The 19,116-nt window shown below is 36.0% G+C and overlaps 1 protein-coding gene across 4 annotated transcripts; it reads left to right on the forward strand.

The window, feature by feature from the left end:
- The first annotated feature begins 1,414 nt into the window (after window positions 1-1,414).
- Window positions 1,415-17,252, forward strand: woc (zinc finger protein without children). 4 transcript variants are annotated; one of them, XM_073077417.1, is made up of 20 exons: window positions 1,415-1,717; window positions 2,278-2,690; window positions 3,774-4,051; window positions 4,753-4,918; window positions 5,441-5,560; window positions 5,902-6,057; window positions 6,502-7,806; window positions 8,142-8,418; window positions 9,015-9,123; window positions 9,909-10,011; window positions 10,287-10,925; window positions 11,133-11,300; window positions 12,646-12,896; window positions 13,476-13,686; window positions 14,053-14,178; window positions 14,418-14,539; window positions 14,848-14,986; window positions 15,241-15,340; window positions 15,860-16,035; window positions 16,429-17,252. In XM_073077417.1, the coding sequence occupies exons 2-19, from the start codon at window positions 2,327-2,329 to the stop codon at window positions 16,032-16,034; spliced, it is 4,809 nt and encodes a 1,602-aa protein (XP_072933518.1). In that variant the 5' UTR covers window positions 1,415-1,717; window positions 2,278-2,326; the 3' UTR covers window position 16,035; window positions 16,429-17,252. The 4 variants fall into 4 exon arrangements, with proteins under 4 accessions (XP_072933518.1, XP_072933521.1, XP_072933520.1 ...); XM_073077420.1 differs by having other exon boundaries at window positions 10,290-10,925; XM_073077419.1 differs by having other exon boundaries at window positions 1,415-1,686.
- The last annotated feature ends 1,864 nt before the right edge of the window (window positions 17,253-19,116 follow it).

Raw genomic sequence — 19,116 nt, forward strand, 5'->3', positions numbered from 1 at the left:
TGACTTTATAAGATACCATTAGAGTTAAATTTAACTTTACATTACTTTTAATTACATTATAATATACCATTCTCTTTGATACAAAAAGATTTATGGTATAATTATTTCTCAACAATATATTACAAACAATTAACTAAAATGTAATACAATACTTTACATTTTCCAACCAGTGGCAAGTGACGATAACTTTGCAACACGACGCAGCTTCACATTTTCCTGAGCCAATTACGGCACACGTATGTGGCCGCGCGGTATAATTTATATTCGGTCGTCGATTGTTATTTCAAGGTCGATTTTTATTCGTACGTCTATTGTTATTTCAAGGTCGATTTTTAGTCGAACGTCGATTGTTATTCGAACGTCGATTGTTATTCGTACGTCGATTGTTATTCGAACGTCGATTTTTATTCGAACGTTGATTTTTATTCGAACGTCGATTGTTATTCGATTCTTTTTTGTTACTAATCGACAATCGATTGTTGATTCCGTCGATTTTCGATTTATTCGATTGTTTTTTTTTTAGAACAATCGCTACCATCGCTAGTCGGACCTATGAGTTTTTACTATACTATTTCCATTTTTTTATTTTCTCGATGACAGATCGACGCCCATGTAATTTTGTTGTGTTTACGTTAAAATGTCACACAGATAATACTGTACTTCATGGACAGGTAGTGATGTGCTACACATAATGATTACTATAGGAGCTATAACGATAAACGTAACACGATAACAGACCCGTTTTTTTTACAAAATGTTAGAAACTAAACTACTGCCAGATACTTTTGTACAAATTTATTAATTACAATATTATATTACATATACTTATAATATTATATTTCATTACAAGATGTTACACGATATACTGAGACGCTACTATAAGTATACCTATTTCTTTGTAATTTGTAATTTTTCACGCAATGACTCCCGAGACCTCATTTATAAATAACCCTAATGGCTCTCTTCTGTAACACAAAGATTTGATCTATGCCGGCTGCTTTACCCCAGAGCAATATGCTATAGGACATAACACTATTCAAGTCAGTAAATTGTCTTATTTTTCTTACAGCGTAAGCTTTGTTGTATTTGTCTTTGTTCAAAATACATATAATTAAATAATACAAAAATAATGTCAAACAAGTAATAAAATTTAAAATTAATACTAGTATTTTATTATTTTTACGCAATTTTCCTTCTCATGCTGATTAGTTTGCTTTTAGATCAGTTTTGCTTTTATATTAGTGTATTGATTAGTATAAAAATAATAGTCATTATTTAATTATGATAACTCACAAGGTATCTACGTCAACTAATAATATAATTCATAAATCTATTTATAAGAAATGTATTATTAAATTACTATTATAATAAAACATTGATGACATCACTAAAGCCGCATTGAGCGTCATGTATTGCCAACTTAAGAAAGTGAAGTTAATGCTCATTGAATCACTTTATTTAGAAGTTTATTAAAATAATAAATCTCCAATACCACACAATTTTAATTATGATTAATAGTATTTGAATTTTACAATAAGCAGCGATATAAAATAAAAAGACGATCATGTAATTAATGAGATGTTCAATTGGCCGGACCATTCACATCCGCAACAAATTTTAACACAGGTTGATTCCAATATGGTGGTCGTTTGTTGTGCTTTCAAGTGAAGTGAAATATAATTACGTGTACGTGAGCAAAAACTGCATAATATTATAGGTGAAATGAATTCAATAATTATTAGACAACTTTTTCTACCTTCAGTTTTTACAGGGAATTTCAAACTCATTTGACAGTGACCTTACACTCTTCTTACTAGTTACATAGAAATTTTACGACAGACTATTCACTGTTATATGTCCAATTTTATACGTAAAGTGTTATATTAATAAACAATTGATAAATCCTCAGTGCAGAAATTATTTTCAATGTAGCCACTCACTCAGTAAGTTGGTATTTTGAGAGTTTTAAATACTAGTCAATAAGCGCGGGATATGTGGCTTGCTCGAGTACCTAATGCAAGCGTCTACAAATAAAAAATTGTCTTTGTATTGCAACGATACAATTTGAATATGATTATACTTGAAATGCCTATGATGACAGTACTGTATAAATTTAGTATTCAAAATGCTGTAATTAGCTTTTAATTCATGTTGTTCGCGGCATCAAACTGGAATTTAATAACTTTATAACCTATAAAGTACCGCCGGGTGCGGCTGTCGAGTTAGCATTTTCTTTTATTACTCGTATGTATAACTGTGTTGTTTTTGCGTTTCTAGATGTATTTGATCGTGTAATACCGAAAACTCTTCCATTTCAATTGGAAAAATGGATGATAAGGAGGGTGCACCGGAGAACCCCAACGAAACCGAGCAGGGATCAGGCGACGACGACGTCAATACCGCTGAGGAGCCCCAGGTTGCTGAGGAACCTCTAAAACCTGACGCAGAAGACGATACTGCACAACCAATTACAGACAGTAGTGAAAAGATTGACAGTGATTTAAAAAACGCCGAAAGTGAACTTTTAGACAAAATTCCAAGTGAAATAAGTGAATCAGAACTGAGTGAAGTGCAGAACCATGTGGAAAGGGATTCAAGTACTGTGGGGAGTGATAAAGATAGTGTGATAAGTGATGAGGTCCCTAAAGAAGAGCCAGAGGTGGGTTTGGATGCAGCTGATGTGGAGAAAGGTAAGCATATCTATTGTTTTTGAGTGATTCTAATTTTGAATTAAATAGTCAAAGAATGTGATCATTGACTGTTCTCTGTAAATATTTGTACTGTCTATGTTAACTGTGCTAAACAGTGTGTTTATTATGCCAGGATGTATTTAATCTATACAATAAAACCTTGGTTGTATTTACAAATATAAAATTTGTCACATTCATGGTAGAGAAAATCATATTTTTCTATACAGTATTTTGAAGGACCCTTTATGAGTCTGTGTGGTTGTGGTACTGTAGGTATAAGTACAGTAATATACCCCAAACTGCTAGTCCACTCCAAAAATAGAAATGATTTGTGTCACAAAAGAAAATTATAGATATTAGCGTTACAAAGACAATGAGGGACCCCCGGCATCCATCTGCTGCCTGCTCTCGTCCACGGTTATATAGCTGCTTTTGCATGCCCTTATGTCACGGTGTATATACTAATTATACTTGCTCCCACATTGTTGATCTATTCATGTAAATATTCGCATCGTTTAAATCATACCAAACATTTTTAGTTATAGGCAAAATCGTATCACCTTACTTATGTGAATTTGGATAACTCCGTTATCACTCAGTCCCACTGTCCGCATAAGTGCACAAAATTACTGTATGTCTGTAGAGATTGTATAGAAGAACAAATTTTTGATTGCTGCGATGTGTCTGGTGCCCTTAATATCTGTAGATGTAAATGAACCATTAGAATAGATTTTCGAATATATTATTACATAAATAGGAAAACAATATGTTTATGTGTATCAATTTTGCGAGACATATATTCTAATGTTGACTGTAATGTTTATTTAACAATCTGACGCACTCATAAGGCCTTTCAATTGAGTTGGGATGTGATCGGTGTTTTGCAAATTTTCAAATTGGTCTTGAAATGCCCTTTTTGGGCTGACTACAGAGCATAATATTTTTGAGTGGAATTTGTTGTGGTTATGGTATCTTTATTGTGGTAGTTACACAGTCTATTTTTAAGCAGTTAAGTTTTTTCATTTTTATAATAATTCCCAATTTTTACATCATAGTTATATAAATAAAATTGTTATTTTACAGAAAGTACAATAGACATAACAGATGGTACGTCTAATGATGAATTAAAAGAAGAATCCAGTAATCAAGAAGAAAGCCAAACATCTGAGCAGAAAGAAACAGAGGAAATCAAAGAGGATATTGATGGTGATGACAGGAAAGATGATGATGATGACAGGAAAGATGATGGTGATGACAGGAAAGATGATGATGATGACAGGAAAGATGATGGTGATGGTAAAATGGAATTTGAGACTGCCCCTAATGTATCCATGGAAGAACCGCAGGAAGATCATACACAGGTTGTGAAAATTACATTATTCTTCTAAGATAATTATTTGAAAAATATGATATGTAACATAAACAAAAACATTGACTAAAATATATTAAAATAATCTCTTAATATTCAAAATGTATAAAAAGGAATGATTAATTTCATTCAAATATATTTTATATTTATAATAAACTGTAACAGAATCTTATATTAAAAATTCATATAGGGATGGAGTGTAATTATGTGTCTCACACAGTTTCATGCTTTCTTTTATTTACTCATAAAGACAAATCATTTGATTTGATTTTGATTTAGTATCTGAAACCAGTATAATATTTATCATATATCTTTATCCATCTCTAAATCTGAAATTTCATATCCATAAATCTCCATTTAAAATTAATTGACAGCTCAAGTGCTGCCAACAAAACATTGCATTTGTGGCATAAAAATCTGTTTATATAATACAAAGTCAAATATACTGGAACTTAGACTTTAATTGTTATTTTAATAAATGGTATATGAAAGTTTTCATCTTAATAGCTGATTAAATTGTTGTTATATCCCTGAAAATTGCATATCAATAACAATTTATTCACTATATTTACTAACACTAAAATTTTTGAGTTTCCCACAAAATAATGTAGTGAATATAAATTGGAACAAATCAATATAAACGCAACTTGCATTTCATCCCATTGGTATTAAAGTAACAATTTTTCTTTCCAGGCATTGGATCCCTTTGATGCTCTGTTAAAAGATCGACCGGACACATCAGAGTCAGTTTCACAAACAGACATTCCCGTGGTCAGTGTTGACGATGATGACGATGACCATGTTGACACGGGTGCTGATGGAGACATGGAAACTCATGAGGATGATGAACACCACCCAGGTATGAATGGACGCTAGTTATTTTTTTTTATAATGTCGGAGTAGAAAACAAGCATGCTTTCCACCTGATGGTTACTGGCCACTGACACCCCTACCCCTACTTGAGGTCGGCCATAGATGCACAGCTAACCCTGAAGAGAAAGGTAGAATGCTTTAGACATATAGTTCTCCCTTACCACACCCTTCAAACCATAACACAGCAGCGCTTAACACTGCTGTTATTAGGTAAAAACATGATGTGGCAGTGGTGTTGCTGGAGTAAAACCACAGATTTGTAACACCATTCAATTCTACCTAGTTAGTATGAATTTAAAAGCAAATGTATGCTTTTAAATTCATACTAAAATTAAAACACTGATTACACAATTTTAATAATTACAATTACAACATAATTTGAGACCTTATTGTTATGACATTGTTTACTATATATTTTTTGACATGTACATTTAAAAATATCGTAATATGATTTTAAGAATATGGCTTTTATGGCAGTATAATATAAATGCAAGTTTTACTTTTCTAGTCAACCAACCAGGTGAAGATGAGGAGGTGTGTCTTTTACCGGACACTGAGAGGGAGATATCTGAAGCAGATAAGGCTGAGGCAGAAAAAGTATTAGCAGAGAAAAGGAAGCAGGCAGAAGGTTAGAATTTCCATTTCTGTTGGTCTTCATTGAAAGTAAAATCTTTATTCTCTCATATTATTTTATAGCATGTATATTGTCGACATATTAATTTAAAAAAATTGATAAAAGCAAAGTGGAGATAATTATATTTAAAGTTGTTAGTCTTTATGCAGGATTTATTGTAGGACAGCTTTAGAGCAATGTATCTTAAAATTTTGTTTTATAGCGGTATCTGTATTTTGTTAGAAATAATAAAGAAATTTTTACAAAAGAAAGAAATTGTTAATAAATATGAGTTTATTTATCTTACACAATATTAACCAATGTGATATTTAAAAAAATCTCGATTTAAATTTTAGAAGCTGCTTCCTCAACAATGGTTCCAAAAGAAGAGAGTGAGCCAATGGATGTAAACAATATAACAACCACAGAGGAGAATAATGAAAATGAATCGGCGGAAACTATGGATGTTGACACCACTGTGGAAGAAACACATGAGAATGAAAATGGTGGTGGTGAGTTCAGTTGTCTGTCTTTTTTGTTTGATGAAAAAGAAAATATTCTATACATAAACATCATTCCGAGGCCTCACATGCTTATAGGAAAATCAAGGATTTAGCGCAAATTCACTGTGCTGTCCTCGTATATCCTTGGGGCATATAGTCTTATTGGATTCTTCAGGAAAGTGCACGGGCTACAGTCCAACGTCAGTTACATGCTGAGTATGAATCATCATCATAATACAGTCAGCTTAAGTTATGAATTAAGTATTTTAGCTACCCTCAGGCTTTTGATGGTTTAATAACTTATTTCATGATAACAGCAACATACACTCATATTTATCTTTGCTAATATTTACTATGAGAATATCCTAAGAAAATTAAAATATATTTTAGAACTTTTCAACATTGCAAGAATTTTACTTTACTTTTTATGAAATACAATTCGTTACTTTGCAGATAAAGAAAACGAACATGATGAACCCAAGGAAAGTAGTAGCAGTACACCAAATTACATCTTACAAGTCAGTCCACTCGATGGTTTTTGTGTGCAATGTAAAAATGATAAGTTATGCGCATACCGTTTCATTAAGGATCAAGAGACAAAATATTTATGTAATGAAGTTTGTGTTGGACAGTTCTCTGTGGAAAATAATTTCCAGTACACAGTGAAAAGTAAAAAGTACTTGATCGAAGAGATTACAGCCCGGACTTTGATGTGCTCGGAGTGTGAGGAAAAAAAAATGTGCTACTTCTATTACAACTTGGATGGGGAAGATACGCATTATTGTTCAATGCAATGTCTACAGAGTATGATGGCCGACGAAGCAGATAAATATCAGTTTAAACGGAAAAAAATTATAGTCGAAGAGAGGGGAGTCGCGGAAGAGGCGGAATGCCTGGTGTGCGCCGAGATGAAAATGTGCTCTTTCCATATGATACGATATGGCATCCACCACATGATCTGTGAGCAAGCTTGCATCAAAACTCTAAACGATTCTGAATATGGCAGGTATATCATCAAAAAGAAACGAGTGCCACGAACACAACAGCAACAACAACAACAACAGCAGCAGCAGCAACAACAGACGAATGCATCCAAACCTAATCCCCCTCTACTTAAACTGAAAGTAATCGGCAACGCCACAGACAAATACATAGATGAAGCTTACAAAATACAGGCGAAAACTCCCGCCATGGTGCAAGCTGCCAGGAACGACAGAGAGAGGACTTTCATTCGGAATTGTGTACAATGCAACATAGAACTCACGTCAGAAACTAAAATATTAACATGGGAAACTATGGACTATTGTAATGAAGTGTGTTTAGGCAGGTATCAGAATAAGATAGGTTCGAAATGTGCAAATTGTAAAAGTAATGTTGAACATACAAGCTTAGGGAAATATTGTGTTAGGTTTGGTTATGATATACGACAGTTTTGTAATTCTCGATGTTTAGACGAGTTCAAGAAAGGTTTGAAGATATGTTGTTATTGTCAGAAGGATATTTCTGTTGGGCATCAGGGATTCTTGGCGCCTGTTGGGGATAAGCGACAATTTAAGGACTTTTGTTGTCAAGGCTGTATGGAGAAGTTTGACCACATGAGCAAGAATCTTATTAGTCAGCCGGTGTGGGCGAAATGTGCGGTGTGCTCGTTAGAAAAGGCCACAACTATTGAGGTGGAAGTTAGTGAAGATGTGTCACAAAGGCTGTGTTCTGATCCGTGTTTTGCGGCGTTCAAATTTGTAAACAACATTTTCCCAGGTATGTTGTTTTTGGATTCATTTTAAGTACAATTCTGATAAACATTCTGATATACAGATAACCTAATAAAATCAAATATATGACCCACAATTTTCTAAACTTTGGATAGTGCTGTTATTTTTTGGCCACATCCTATTTTTTATATGTCTTGGTAAGGACCTCTGGTAGAGTAGCTTTTAATGCAGGCAAACAGGAGAATTTACTTCTCCATATTAGCAATAAGCAAGTAAACCCAAGCAACCAATACTATATTCGTCCACCTCTGCACTCCTGGGGCTTTATCATACAGGCATCTTTTTCGCTCTCCCTCAAAACAGAATATAACTCTTTTTCAGATCAATGTCAGTGGTGTAAAAAGTATTTTGAAAGGAGAAAATCGAAATGCTTCACAATCTACGAGAGTGATTCACCACAGTGTTTTTGTTCGAAGTCCTGCATGAATGTGTACATTAGTAACTCAAGGCACATAGTGCCGTGCAACTGGTGTAAAGTGAAGAAGTACAACTTCGATATGATTCGGCGTGTGCAGCCCAACGGGCAGATCGTGATGATGTGCTCGCTAAACTGTCTGAATCTCTACCAAGTGTCCGTTAACGCTGTGTCGTCAAGACGGTGAGTATATTGTGTTTATCATTGACAAAAATCAAGAATTTATGGGAAAAATAAGCATTTTAAGATGGTAGAATCCTTTGTCATTCGACTCCGTCGGCACCACCGCCACATCTATCTCTGTGTTAAGTGCTCCTGTGTTCTGGTTTGAAGGGTGTTGTAAGGGAGACATAGTTTTTCGGGGCCTTCCAGCTTAGTCCTTGGGGGAACCGGCGCATCTGTGGCCGACCTCAGGTAGGATTATCCAATTCTATCTTGGGTTGATTACAGATGTCCATGGGCGGCAGTAGCCACTTACCATCAGGTGGACTGCATGCTCGTCTGCTACTCATATATTATAAAAATAAAATACTTCACCATGTCTACGCTTATGGGGTAGATTTTCTCAAGAGTGCTTGAAGTCGACCTATTCATACTTGGCCGGTCTGTGGACTATTGCCTCAATGCCTTTCACTCTATGCCCAGTAGTAGGACGGTAATGAGATGACGAGTGATTTGCATTTAAAAATCCAGTAATATGATGAATATCATGATAAATTTTGCAATGAAATATGATGATAGTTATTGATATTTGATTTTGACTTATGTTTTATTTTTAGGATGAAATGTGATATGTGTAAAAAAGCGTCACTAGCACAATATCATTTGACAATGTCGGATGCTACTGTAAGAAATTTCTGCACATACCAGTGTGTGATGTCATTCCAGGTGAGAATTTAAAATGTCTTAACAGCTCTTTTCTAGTTTGTTATTTAATTATTTGTATTTCGGTCAGCTGTTGTGTAAATACTGAATGACATTCTGTCCATTCCGATAGAAACCATATTAGTGTTACAAAATTTTAGACTATATGGCTTTAATTTCAACACTTTTGATTTAAAATTTGTATTGGTATAGTAAAAGGAAGAAGCAAAACATTCCTATTTAGTTTTCAGGAGTAGCAATACATCGGTGGCCTACCCTGGCTCTTTAACTCTATTTCGATTTGATTAGAGATATTGTGATAAATAAATGTAGATCTCGTGGTAATGGAATCATACGTATAAGAGGCGTTCCAACTTGGTCCTCAGGGGTACAGTCCGCGCCAAACTGCTAGTCCGTTCTGAATATAGATCCGAGTCGTGTCGAATAGTGAATTGTAGATATTCGCGGGACGAAGACAGCGCGGGTCCCCGCCGGCACCCGGCCGCTGCCCGCTCTCCCCTACGGTAGCATAGTAGGGTAAATAGCTGCGTTAGTATGCCCTTACGTTGCTACGGAATATGTGCTTGTAGTTGTGCGCAACAACTTTAGAGCGGACTAGCAGTTTGGCGCGGACTATACCACTGAGGACCAAGTTGGAACGCATCGGATACTTATGACTCCCTTATCACCACATCTACAACATCCACGAGATAATCTCAGTATCTTTAATAACGCAACTGTGGCCGATGGTGGGCGGCAAAAGCCATAGCGGTGTACATAGCAGCTTACAGCTAATGTGATGTCCCCAGGGGCAGTATTCAAAGCTGTCGGCGCCCGCAGGCGAGGCGGAGCCGGCCGCCGTGCCCACCGGCGCGCCGCGACGAACGTACTCGCCGAACAAGAATAACAACGGTAAAGGCATAATTCATTCATTTATTTGAATTTAAATGTCCATTTATTACTTCCATCCCAGAAATTCCAATGTTGAATTGATCTTGCATCAAATGTTTCGCCATTCTTGCAAACACCCACAATGAAATATTCCTGAAATCTTTGTCATGCATACGATTCATACATATCTTATACATTTACAATTTACAAATCCCCCCCCCCTAAATATTATACATACGTAATTAAAAATTTTGACGTCAGATTGAAGTGTATAAAACCGATTTTGTTTGTCGCAGCAGCAAAGGGCCAGCAACGCGCCGGCACAGGGTTACCAGTGATCTCGAACGTCCAGTCGCTCGCAGCGCCACCGCCTCTAATTCCTTCCGTAACGAGGTCGAAATCCAAGCGGTTGAATCCCCCGCCCGAGCCTGAACCCCCGCAAGCCCCCAAGACCCCCCCTCCGCCTCCCAAACCTCCGACGCCGCCGCCTCCGCCACCCCCAAAAATATATAACCACGTCATAGTCAAAACTCTACCCCCACCCGAGAGAGCGAATAAGGGTACGATGGCGAAGCCCATGATGGTGACGAAAGGGGTGTCGTGTCGACCGCATCCGTGCACGAAGGAGTGCCAGACTGACTCTAGCTTAGAGAGGAAAGTGCTCATTCCCGTCCCTGTACCTATATACGTGCCTGTGCCGTGCGCGATGTGGTCGATACCCTTTCCTGTTCCCATACCTATCCCCCTGCCGATACCCACTCCAGTCTTCATTCCGACGACACGAAATTCGGCCAAAGGTATCATGAAGGAGATCAACAAAATCCACGACAAAATGCCAACGGATCCGTTCGAAGCGGAACTGCTGATGATGGCCGAGATGGTCGCAGGCGACAAGAAGAAAGATCAAAGCGATTCAGACACTGAAGAGGAAAATGGTAAGATTTTTTGTCAGTTATTTTTTTGTGTTAACTAGCTGACTCGGCAAACTTTGTACCGCCTCAGAATCTATTTATGAAATATATTCCATATTTACTCACCTTTTAAATCTTCCCTGGACTTTACAAATGATTCTAAACTAAAATTAGCCAAATCAAAACGATCAAAATGATTTTATAATAATTTAACTTTCTATTCCCTTTCAGATGAGGGCTTTAGTCCAGTCGCTGGCATGGACGGCAACAACGCGTTCGGCGAAGACATGCTCCAAATGGCTCTCAAAATGGCCACAGAGTATGAAGACCAACCTGTTGATTTGGAATCAGCAATGACAGCTAATACTATTACGCCGAGCTCTCATCCTGGTATGCCAGGTACAGTACAGTCATTTGGTTTAATAAAATACGGTTACCTGGAAAGTTATCCGGGTGTTTTGAAAATTGGTAAAAAATTGGTTGATTGTTTCTTTATCAAATCATTTTTTTTTTAATTAAGAATAGGTTCTTTACATAGCACATCTACCACCACTTCACAAAGTGATATCGCTCGCACAATGTCAATTAATTGCAGATTTTCGACCCTATATTTATAGCAAGCGAGTGCGAGCGGCAAAGATAGGAGGTGAAGTTGAAATTCGAGAGCACATTAAAATTTATAAAATTACCAATTCTTAAAACTCCCGGATAACTTTCCAGGTAAAACGATTGAATGACTGTACTTAGTAAGACTAGTAGTAGTAGTGGTATTAGAAGTAGACTGCTAGTAGCAATAGGGTATTTACATATAATAAACAAGTTGATCAAACTGTTGTTAAAAGTAAATAAGCTAATGGACCCCACAAATTATTTTAAATTATTTTCTGATCTTTCAATTAAACAATAATAATAAATTTTAACTATTTAAATTTCTACGTACTACAATTTCATTGAAAACATTTTATAATTATAAAAGCTAAATAACTTTTGAAAGTTAATTCTTTCAAGAATGTGAATCGTTATCGTAGTTTCCTAGTAGACTTTGTTAAATATATTGTGACGCCATTATCACGTGGCCGACTGTTTTCGCGCGACGTTCGGTTGAACCTATTTTCTTTTTTCTTATTTCAAAAAAAGAACTCCAAGGGGTTTATAATATACATACTATATATGTATATTCTTACTAATATTATAAATCCGAAAATAACTCTGTCTGTCTGTCTGTCTGTTTGTCTCTTCTTCACGCCTAAACCACTAAACCGATTTTAATGCAATTTTGTATAAAGATAGTCTGGGACTCGAGAAAGGACATAGGATAGTTTTTATCCCGGAAATCCCACGGGAACTAGGGATGGTGATCTAAGATCGATTAATCGAAGAATCGATCTATGGACCAAAGAATTGATTATTTTAATCGATATTAGTAAAGATTTAATCGTAAACTATGCATTTGATCAAGTGATGGTCTTTTGCAAAGTTGCATGAGCCCACGAAGGTTCCAGTGTTGGTACGACCAATTTTCGCCAGGTGGCGCCACTATCGTTCCAATGAAGGTACGAATTTTCAGTTTTATGTATGTTAGTATGTCATATTATTTTCTTTTAAACGCGGGCGAAGCCTCGGGCAAATACTAGTAAATAATAAAACACTTTTTCAAACTATCAAATACTTTATTGACGTTTAAGTATAATTTATGCGTCCTTCAAATACGAACGCTTCACTTAGATGTCCATTGCCGTTGCAGGTCTGGACTCGGAGGGCATGCACCACCACCACATGATGGTGCTGGAGCAGCAGCGCGCGGTGGCGGCGCTGCGCGCGGCGGGCGCGGCGGGCGGCGCGGCGGCGGCGGCGGCGGGCGCCCGCAAGCGCGCCGTGCCGCCGCCCGCCCGCCCCGCGCGCGCCGCCAAGCGCCGCCGCGACCAGCCCGCGCCGCCGCCGCCGGACCCGCCGCGCGAGCCCGCCGAGAAACCGGACGCTAACATGTGTCTTAAGGTACAGTCTGTACACTATTTACGTTGTGTTTGTAACACGTAATTAACTTTATCGAAGTAACGGTATATGCTTCTCGGTAATTTCTATTATATAAATAACTACATGTCAGGTAGAATACACCGATAAGATTCTTTTAAGATCTATTAACCTAACGAACATATATAAACATGAACTCACTCTATCTAATGTTTTGCCTACTAAATACAAACACATCTCATTTCTTCCTTATAGAAATATAACAATTTTTTCTTGAGCAAGACATAACTTTATATAATTAAAACGAGGGTTAGTGATGTCACCCATCAAATTGAGTAACAATTTTATTAATTTTAAAACAGTGTATGTTTTGAGCATATGGTTATCAAGTTGTAATTAAAAGTCATATGACACCAGCTAAGTCTATTAAAATTACAATAATTATACATTAATAATCAATTCTAATGATAAACACATAACTTACTAGTCCCATAAAAATGTAACCACTCTCAAAACAAACCTCTTATTCTATAAGTCTGTGCTTAATAGCACTAGTTTATAATTTCACCTCAAAAAAACTAACCAAAAATGTTATTTCCGCAGTACACATTTGGCGTAAACGCATGGAAGCAATGGGTGATGACGAAAAACGCTGAAATCGAGAAAAGCTCGCTCCGACGTAAGCCGTTCAAGTCCGAGATCCTACAGCTAACGGCCGACGAACTCAATTACTCCTTATGCCTCTTTGTGAAAGAGGTGCGCAAACCCAACGGGAGCGAGTACGCGCCGGACACTATTTATTATTTGGTTTTAGGTAAGTATTTTAAATATACACGGTATGCTATAAATTGAAAAAATTACTATATATTTCAGTTGTATAATGAAGTAAAATAAAGTAAACAAAAGTAGCTAAGCATTAGAAACTGTTGTGATCAGATTTATTTAGTTTACTTATCAGACTGCTCTATCTTTATGACCTTCTAAATGGGTATAACAGTGAATCTACAGGTGCATCCATGTTTGGTCCAATAAAATATTTTTTTGCATTGCTATGTTCTGGTATGAAAAGGGTCTGATGTATTTACATGTATGAAAAATGCCATTTAACATGAGTCCTATCTTATTTGTGATTCGTTATTGCCACAGTGCCATTATTTTAATGTGTTTTGATTTGTTCCAGGTATACAACAATATTTGTTTGAAAATGGTAGGATAGACAATATATTTACAGATCCGTATTATGAGAAATTTACAGACTGTTTGGACGAAGTCGCAAGAAAGTTCTCCGTATTATATAATGACTCACGTAAGTTTCATTTATTATATCTTTGAATAATCGAAAATATAGTTGTTTGAATCAAAACATTTTTTTGAGAAAATGCTGTATTAAGTCCCATATCCCCATAATTATTATTACCCATTTTTTTGTACTTTGTATGAATTTTCATATTTTTATTTTGATACATATAAGATTATAAAATTTTAAATGATCATTTAGGTTACATATTTAGGGGTAATATTCTAATATTATATGTTTATCCACAGAGTACATAGTAACAAGAGTGGAAGAGGAACATTTATGGGAGAGTAAACAATTAGGCGCTCATTCTCCACATGTCCTCCTGTCTACCCTCATGTTCTTTAACACGAAACATTTTAATTTAGTGGTAAGTTGTTATAAAGTACTACTTAATTTAATGTTTATAAAACTAACTGCATTTTAAATGCTGTTTTGGTATAGACACAAAAAGGCAGGATAACTAACATCCAGATCAAGATATTTCATTATATTTTGTCGAAAAATAATGAAATAAACAATAATAACGCATTTGCTGTGTACTGTCCATGTAATATAAGAAATAATAGCCTTTCTACTACATGTGTAATAAGAGAGATTAGACAGTACAGTTTAGACAGTAGCAATTATATCACACCATAATGTTTGAGATATCTTATTTTAATTTTGTATTTCCAGACAGTTGAAGAGCATATGCAGCTCTCGTTTTCTCACATAATGAAGCATTGGAAACGGAATCCCAACCAGCCCGGCGCAGCTAAACTGCCGGGCTCTAGGAATGTTCTATTAAGGTTCTATCCTCCACAATCAGCATTAGGTAAGCTTGATTTGTATCAATTATTATATGTGTTTCTAAAAGTCCTCAAATTATTATCTTCCAATTCTAATATTTAAATTACAATGCATTCAACAGTCTTAAATATTTTTGCAAATATCTATCATATTTTAATAAATTGTATACTTTATACTTATTTTGTAATATTTGAGAATGAGAGGTCATTGTCAATTTGATTTTAAAATCTTGATAATGATAATACTGTTACATTTAAAAATGTTAACTTTGTTTTGCAGAAGCAAATTCTAGGAAAAAGAAAGTTTATGAGCAACAAGAGAATGAAGAAAACCCCCTGAGATGTCCTGTTAAGCTTTACGAATTTTATATTTCAAAATGGTAAGTATGCTAATGACACTAGAAAAAGGCACCCAACTCAGACTCTTGCATCAAGGACTCCTTATTATCAATTATCCTTCCATATCTTTGTTGTATGTGTGAAAAATAAGTTTTATCGAATTATGAGAAAACGCTGCGATTTATTAAGCGTCCAACATTTTTTTTTTATATAATATAGGACGAGCATGGATTCGACTTGATGGTAAGTGGTTACTGCCGCCCATATGCATCTGTAATAAAACCCAGATTAGATTAGATAACCTACCTAAGGTCGGCCACAGATGCACCGCTACGGAGGACTAAGCTAAAACGACTCGTAAAGTATATCTTTCTTACGACATCGTTCAGACCAGAACACAACAGCGCTTAACACTGCTGTTAGGCAGAAATATGTGTGGCGGTAGTACACCCTTGTCGAACCAGAAGGAGTTCTACCACGTTTAAACTGTAACGTCCTGCTCCTGATCAAATCCCTCAAGCGGCTCTAAAGTACAAATTTTGTTATTATTGTTTGCACAGCCCCGAGTCGGTGCGCACGCGCAATGACGTGTTCTACTTGCAACCGGAGCGCTCTTGCGTGCCGGACTCGCCCGTGTGGTACTCCACGCAGCCGCTCAGTCGCGCCGCGCTCGCCAAGATGCTGCATCGCGTCAAGATGGTCAAGGAGATCAACATCGCGCTGCTCACCAGCTAAGGTAACACTGTCTAGATGTTTTTTGATAATATAGGAGTAGCAGACGAGCAGGCAGTCCACCCGATGGTAAGTGGCTACTGCCGCCCATGGACATCTGTAATCAACCCCAGATCGGATGAGATATTCCTACCTGAGGTCGGCCGCAGATGCGCCGCTACCCCTGGTGGCTAAGCTGGAACATCTCAGAAAAGTATGGCCCTTCAAACCGGGACACAGCAGCGTTTAATACAGTTTTTATGAGGCAGAAATAAGTGTGGCGGTGGTGCCTTACCTACTCTTTATGTATGCATGTATTTATTCACATTTCAATATATAGCGCAATAGTGTTTGATGATAATAGTTTTTAGATAATATTTTTTATTGTGGATCTTTTAAATGTATTTTATTGTTTCAGGTCAAATTGTAGTCTATGATATGGACTACATTGATTAGTATTCAACTCTGAAGAAGAAACTCCTCACAAAACTATGTACGACGATAAAATTTGAACCAAACAACACCCACTTAATACCCATTTGTTGTTGTAAAGTTGGAAATAGTGTATATTTTTTGTACTTTGTATATCTGTCTGCGTAAGAGACGCTGATCATTACTTTTAACTCATAGTTTATATTACATAGATATCATTTTTTAATGTTGCAATTCTTTATACATAAATAATCTGCATAGGACTGTTTATGTACTTGTTCTGTCATTTATAAAATCATTTTTAACATAGTATTCTTATTTATCGTTTTTATTTTTATTTGACAGAGGGAAATATAATGGAATTATATTGTTTTCATTGAGAGGTCTATTAATAAGACCATTTGACTGTATATAGCAATGCTAAGCACAGTGCATCATGTGATTTGTTTTAAAAAATGTATAGATACAAGAAATTCCTATTTGGAGACAAATTGGTAAAATACAAGTTTTATGTTCCTCGGTGCCAGGAAATAAATGTATATTACAGTGACGTAATATCGAATGCATTATTGATAAAAATAATAATAGATATAAGTGAAATTCCAAGTTCTGTTAGTGGGAAAAGCACTCTTTGTGTTATGTAGCATACATTTTATAAATTGGAAATATAATATTGTCACAGATAGAAATTTTTATTAAAATAATTATTAGACTAGGTAAAAAGAGTCAGATTCGTATATTTTAAGAATAATGGCGTCAGATGTAAGGTATAGGTTACTGCTGTGTAAAAAAGAATACTGATTCTCATAACGTTTTTTATTTATATTCATGCCCTGTAATTCAAATATGTTTTGACTAAAGATTACATGAGTCTTATCGTTTGTATAAAAACTCATTTACTCCTACCTCTAATACATGAAAAGGTGATGAATACGTTAATCTTGGTGAACTGACTTTTCCTAAGTAACTAAAGCCCCAAGTATTTTGAACGAAATTAAGATAGCCACTACTCATTCATCTAGGACTAGGAGGTCACACTACTAACCAGACAGAGTCAATTGTCAGTGACACAACTCTGTCTGGTCATCACTAACCAGACAGAGTTGTGTCACCGACAATTTAAATGTCCAGTGTCTAGAACTCAGAGCAATAATTAAAGCAGTCTAGAACGCATAGATTATACACTATAACTAGAACGTCTTAAAAATCCAAAATCCTGGCCTTAGGCAAGCTGCTGGACGAATTAGAGAATTCGCTAATTATTTCACGAAGCTCTACCACCCCCTAGTTACGTCAGTGACAAAACAAAAAATCCGTTCTACAATTTTCCAAACGGTGTCATTTTCGCATTTTTACCGCGAGAATAGTTGCACTAACAAATTATTACATAAGTTGTTGTGTAAACTCCTTTTTTCCGTCATCTCGTTTTGAAGCTATAAGATACATTCTATTGCCAGATTTAGATACTGGCCGTGTACAGACAAATAGACTCGAGTACGAGTATTTAAATTTCAGAGTAATGATGATATAAATACAACACGCCATGACGCTCGTCCTTCCTCTGCAGGGTATATCTATTTCACTAAAAATTAAAAATAGGGTAGCCTATGATCGTGCGTAGCGTTTTTTTTTACAAAATAAGAGTAGCAGACGAACATGTAGACCACATGATAGTAAGTGGCTACTGCCCATGGACTGTAATCAACCTCAGATAACATTACATATTCCTACCTGAGGTCGGCCACAGATGCGCCGCCACCTTGAAGACTAAGCTGGTACGCCTCTGAAATGTATGTCTCCCTTGCCACACCCTTCAAACCAGAACATAGCAGCGCTTAACACTGCTGTTATGAGGAAGAATTAGGTGTGGCGATGGTGCCGCCGGAGTCTAATCACAAAGGGTTCTACCCATTATTTTACTTTGGTTCTACCAGCTCCATACATGCGTTTACATACTCATCATTGTTCGGCGAGATATTCGGAGGATTGTTCGCGATAATCGCGAATACTGTACTTAATGCTTGATGAGACGTAAAACAGGTATATTTTACTCATCAAAGATTGAATGAGACAATATAAATTTCAATGATATTTTAAAAAATACAATGAATGATCATTTATTATAAAGTTCCTGAGTGCCCCTAAATAGGGAAGTATTTTCTATTTGTGAGCAAATTATTAAAGCAAACATTTGTTATTATAGATAATTTAAAACACATCTAATGTTTATTAGACATTGATTACATTGGCTTACGTTTTTAACCGACTTCAAAAAGAAGGTGGTTATTAAACATAGTTTCAAATTATAAAATGTTTATAAAGAATAACATAATATAACTATTTGTTAAAAAAGTTTTTTAGTTTTCTATGGTTTTTTGATTTCATACGTTAACAATGCGTCGATGTTATTGGTCGGATTAATTAGGGTTGCTAGCTCTGCACGCCTAGGCATTGACAATGTTCTGTGAATGAGTATGATGCTCACATGAAGTGTGAAGTGAGTGATATAGTGATTGATATTTTCATTTTTATGGAGTCAGGAGTAGCTACTCACTGTATTGATGATTGATATTGCGTTTCGTAAAATTGTAATGCATTATATTAGATGTTCGAATTAACTAAATTTTATTCCCAATATTGCAGTAGATTAAAAAAACGTAATAATGACTAAAGA

Source organism: Epargyreus clarus, unplaced genomic scaffold (assembly GCF_041222505.1).
Source record: "Epargyreus clarus isolate Ecla_fem2 unplaced genomic scaffold, WU_Ecla_fem_2.2 ptg000010l, whole genome shotgun sequence".
NCBI lineage: Eukaryota > Metazoa > Arthropoda > Insecta > Lepidoptera > Hesperiidae > Epargyreus > Epargyreus clarus.